This window comes from Colias croceus, chromosome 23 (genome assembly GCF_905220415.1).
Source record: "Colias croceus chromosome 23, ilColCroc2.1".
Lineage (NCBI taxonomy): Eukaryota > Metazoa > Arthropoda > Insecta > Lepidoptera > Pieridae > Colias > Colias croceus.
Window position 1 is genome coordinate 7800296 of NC_059559.1, and position 4997 is coordinate 7805292.

At 34.6% G+C, this 4997-nt stretch overlaps 1 protein-coding gene across 1 annotated transcript; it reads right to left on the bottom strand.

Annotated features, from left to right (window-relative positions):
• Positions 1–1325: 1325 nt before the first annotated feature.
• Positions 1326–2385, bottom strand: LOC123702261. The gene is made up of 3 exons (XM_045649954.1): positions 2138–2385; positions 1801–2057; positions 1326–1337 (listed from the first exon to the last, which is right to left on the bottom strand). The coding sequence occupies exons 1-3, from the start codon at positions 2181–2183 to the stop codon at positions 1326–1328; spliced, it is 315 nt and encodes a 104-aa protein (XP_045505910.1). The 5' UTR covers positions 2184–2385.
• Positions 2386–4997: the final 2612 nt, after the last annotated feature.

Genomic DNA, 4997 nt, shown 5'->3' on the forward strand with positions numbered 1-4997 from the left:
GTGGCATAGGCCACCTTTGCATTTAAAGAAACTATATATTTTCACTACTATCTAGAAGGTTAGGCCAACAATAAAATGAATATGTAAATGAAATCACCTTTTTATTTTTCAAATTAATAGAAAATTACATTTTAATTTAAACAGTACTTAAATGGAATTTATACTAGTCATCGATAGGTTCATCATTGAAAATTATATCAATTTCAGCTGCTGATGTCTTTAACTCATTGTAAAAACAATGATTTACAGGTGGTATAAAATGTAATAAGTCCATTAAATCTTTCTTTTTCTTATCACTTACGGCATGACCATAAGGATATAAAATATTTAGGTTCTGGATGAAAACAGAATTGCGTTTCTTCAAATCAACCTCTTCAAAGAGAACATCAATATTATTGGAGTACTTAAAAAAAAACTTGAATGGATGCATTTCATGAAACATTAACCATTGCATTTTTAGCCACTCAACTTTACCCTTGCTTACAGAAACTTTTCTGTTTGTTATGTTTCTTTCAAGTGACTGAGTGGAAAAAAAATTATCTTTTGTCATATTAATGATTATGAATGGTTTTTTTTCCGGGCAGCCAAAATCACTTGGTTCCAATCTTGAGGAACATAAATGTTTTTAAAAAAACGTTTTTGTTTTTCTACTAGACCGAAATCTTGATCGCAAGTCATGTACGAATGTCCACTTACTAAAAATTTGTGGTCAATTTTCTTTGTTGTGAACTGAGGATTGGAAACAATGTATTGGCATAGAACTGCCATTTTAATGTTGCGGTTCTGGCCGCCACATTGGTCAGAGTACATAATCAAATGCTCACACTTGGCAATGTTTTTAAGGAAATACATTATGCAAGAACCTATTTCTTGTGGGCCACGAGAAGCTATGCTTTCATCCCACATAAACATATACACATCATTTGTTTTCATATTATGTATACCGAGACAGTATGTCCACAGTTGCCGTTTGTAATAGCATATTCCTGTACTTATTACCGGAGTTGGTAGGGTCTTCATCAGATCAAATGAAATTATACATACATTTTCATCATTCTTATACATTTATACATCCTTTTTTATGCCCTCTCTTGCTGAACTTGCTTTGAGTAGATGTAACTTTTTTTCATTTTTCAATCTCAGTTCATCATTAGAATTGTCACAAACTTTTATTTTGATATCTAATGAATCACAACGCTTACAAGAGTCAGTAATAGGGGCATGAAAACTCAAGTTAAACTCTTCATTAAAAATTTTACTAAAAATAAACTTTGAAGTAGGGTTACAAACTTTTGCTTTATAAAGACCATATAAAATATTCATGTTTAAATCTGGTGCTAAAAATTTGCGGTTTATTGATTTATGCAATGAATAATGAGACTCATATGAAGGAATCGAGTTGATGAAATCTTTGTTTTCATTGATCTTATCACTGGGTGTTTTATTGGCTGATACTGAATGACCTCGGCGATCCAGAGGTGGAGTTGACACAGAACTTTTGCTTTTAAGTAGTCTACTAATACGACCATCTGAGACACATAATGTATCTTTAAAGAACTTTTTGCATACTAAAACTTCTATTCCTTTAGAGTCACTCAAGTAGTAATGTCTTGTCATTTGTCTTCTTGAGTTTTCATTACTGGTGTAAGTACGAGACTTTGAAACAACTTTGATAAGCGAAAACAAATAAGATGTTTGCAAGTCGAAATTCGCCAAAGAATAGAATTCTTTGAATATTTTATGTTGTTGGTCACAATTTATTTTTACGTTACATTTGTTTGGACAGGAGAACACCCCTACCTTAGGTGTCTTAGCTGGTACAGTTACCCCCTTGTAGTTGGTATATTCCTCTCCTTTATTACGTTTTGATTTCTTCACATTCCTGGCCCAATTCTCAGTTTTTCTAATTCTCTTCTTTGGTTTCCTTGCGATTCTGTCTTCTTCTAATCTTGAACTTTCAAGTCCCTCTTGCAAAACATCTTCCAAATCGGATGAAGAGTGCTGTTCTGACGGACAATATTCTGACCCTGAACCATGGTAATCAGAACCAAATAGCGCTGAAACAAAACTTTCATTGAAGTAAACATTTTCGCGCCAAAATTAACTGAGTAAATCTTTATTTGATGTAGGTACTTACATCGCATATTTTCTTCCACATCTTCTGAATTTTCCAAGTCGTTCATAGTAGGTACTTTAAGTTTTCTAAAACTTTTCAACAAAGTTTTTTTAGCGGTTTGAGCAGGAAAATTATAATATGAAACTTCGTTCGACGACAGCTGTCAGCCTAACCCGCCAAAACACCAAATGTTGCCAGAAGGCAAAAGTGGCCTAAGCTCGGTTAGGCCACTTTTACACTGCGTCGTAGGCAAAAAAATTAGGCGCAAAAAGAATGTTTACAACGCCATCTGCTATCCATGGATGAAACTAGGGATAGGCCGGTTTTGTATGAAAATTTATTATATTTTAAATGAATTGCAATAGATAACAACGTACGAATATGAAAAATTGTGGGTTAGGCCACTTTTGCGCTGACGGCCTCCATTGTGCATTGTACTAGATCTGTGATGCATTGTCAATGTCATTTATTTTATAGCTATAATCTGTGGTTGTCTTCCTTGTTCCTCTTTTTCGCGTCGTCTGTGACTGTAACTGTACCTAATTGTGTCTGATTTAATTAAAACAGTTTCTAATTCTAAAGTTTCTAATAACTTGTAAAACCGTGTTTTAATTACAACAACAATAACCAATGCAATCATTTGGTATGAGATGGAATAACGATTTCAAATCGTTTAACTTCTTTTTGTTAATCAGTTTTCCTGAAGGCCATAATTCTTGCAAATCTTCTTCTATGACACCCAAATCAACGCCTTTTAATTTCTTTTTAATATTCAGTTCTTTGTAGTCCTCATTAAAGGAAGTTCTCATGAACAAAGAATGTTGAGTCTTTTTTGTGATTAAAATTTCTTTTGTTTTGAGCCAGTTTACTTTGCTCTTATCATTAAATATTTTTCTATTAACTATTTTCTTTTCTAGAATTTGAGATCCAACAAAATCACAACTTTCCATTTTATGGACCTGTAAAGGATTTTTGTTTTTGCATTGTTTCATAATGGCAATATAATCATCCACGGAGTATATCCTTTCATATTGCTTGAGTCGAGTCTCAATTTTAGCGAAGTCGTTGTCATTTGGTAGGAAAGTGTGTCCTGATTCTAGGTAACGGAAGCTGATTGTCTCGAGAGTGGGGTGTCTATTTAATAAAGCCTTTAAAATCAAAACGATTTTGATATTCCTGTTTTGCCCTCCGCAACAGTCACTCCACAAAATCAATTTTTTTACTGTAGGAGGTAGCACGCACTTAATATATTTCCTCAAACATGAACCCACTTCTTGGGCCCCTCTGCCTGCCTCGCCTTCAGCCCAAACAAAACAATTCCCAACACCGTTGGAAGCCGAGTGTATACCGCAGTTGTATACCCATAACTGCCTTTTGTAGAAAACTATATTGGTCGGTATTCTAGGTAAAGGCAAGGTTTTCTCCAAATCGTAAGTCAGACATTCAGTTTCTTCACAAGTTTTAGCCTGTTCAAAATCTTCCTTCAGCTTCTTCCTTAAATCTTCGGCAATTTTTTGGTGTTCTTCTTTTTCTCTTTGGGCATTTGCTCTTTCAGCTGAGGTAGTAGAATTTTTCAATGTCATTTCATAAATATCACATTTGTTACACGTGTCTTTCTTAAGGCTCTTGCACCTGCACTTGAGTTTTTAATTTTTCAATTTCATTTTTCATTTTATTTTGTTCCAATAATAATGTTTCGGTAGTACTTTTTATGTTATTTAAGTCCTTTTTAAATTCGGATATTGTCTCAACCAGATTTTCTGCCCTTTCATCCTGCTTTTCGGTAAATTTTTGAAGAAAATTCATCTTTTCGGTTCTAAAATTTGATATATCTTGTCTAATTTCTGAATCAGTATCAATTATTTTTCTCTTCAATCTCTGCTTACTATAATTTTCCTCCAGTTGTAATTTGCGTAGATCAGGAAATGAACCACTTCCACTACCGCTTTTTACATTATCGAGAGGTGGCGTTCTTTGTAGACTCATCCTTATCGTATGACGTATGGACGCAGTAATAGAGTGATGCCTGCCAGGTGAGATGAATTATATCTATTGTCCTGTTTACTCGAGGGGGTGAAGAGCGGCATACAACAATCTCAATGCCATGGTTAATTGATGTAGGCATCAAATCTGCAACACTACTTATTTCAGCAGAAACCCTAGCAAACCCATCACCAATACCGTCAACACTAGTTCCACCATCTCCACTCATGCCACCAATATCGATACCTACTGTTTCGTTATCACCCCCAAATGGCACAGTACTTCCAAGCAAACTAGAAATTCGGTCCAGTATGTCATCTGAGGGTATATAATCAGCAGGACCACCACCAGTCTAAAAAGTCAATGTAGGTAAATAGAAGTAATATGTCACTTCATTCTGAAGTCCAGTAACTAACACGACTAGCTAACCTTAATTTATTTTCATGCTGCGTTTGCGTGAATCCTTTTTTAAATTTTCCCATTTCAATCGCAGCTGCTGAGGTGTCCTAGGACAATTCATAGCCTGAGCATTGAACTGCTCGGTCAATCGAACCCACTCTTCTTTTTTCATTTTGTTGTTGGTGGCGTTCGTTGTTTTTGTTGTTATAATTGTACTGCCTTCTATTAGGTCAAGCAAAAACTTCGATTCCTCTTTTGTAAGAAGATTTAGGCGCGAAATTGAGCGTAAGTTGGGAGCATAACAGCGTCACCTTCTGAAATAACAAAAAGGTACTTACGATTTCGCAATCCATTATTGATAATGAACAATAACAATTAATGACTACTGTTATAACTTATTTACTAATTGAAGCATTGGGTGCAACAAGGGCGTATGTTGTAAAATAGAGTTTTATTTATGTATGTATGACTTTCAAAGTTTCTACTCTCTTTTTAAAGT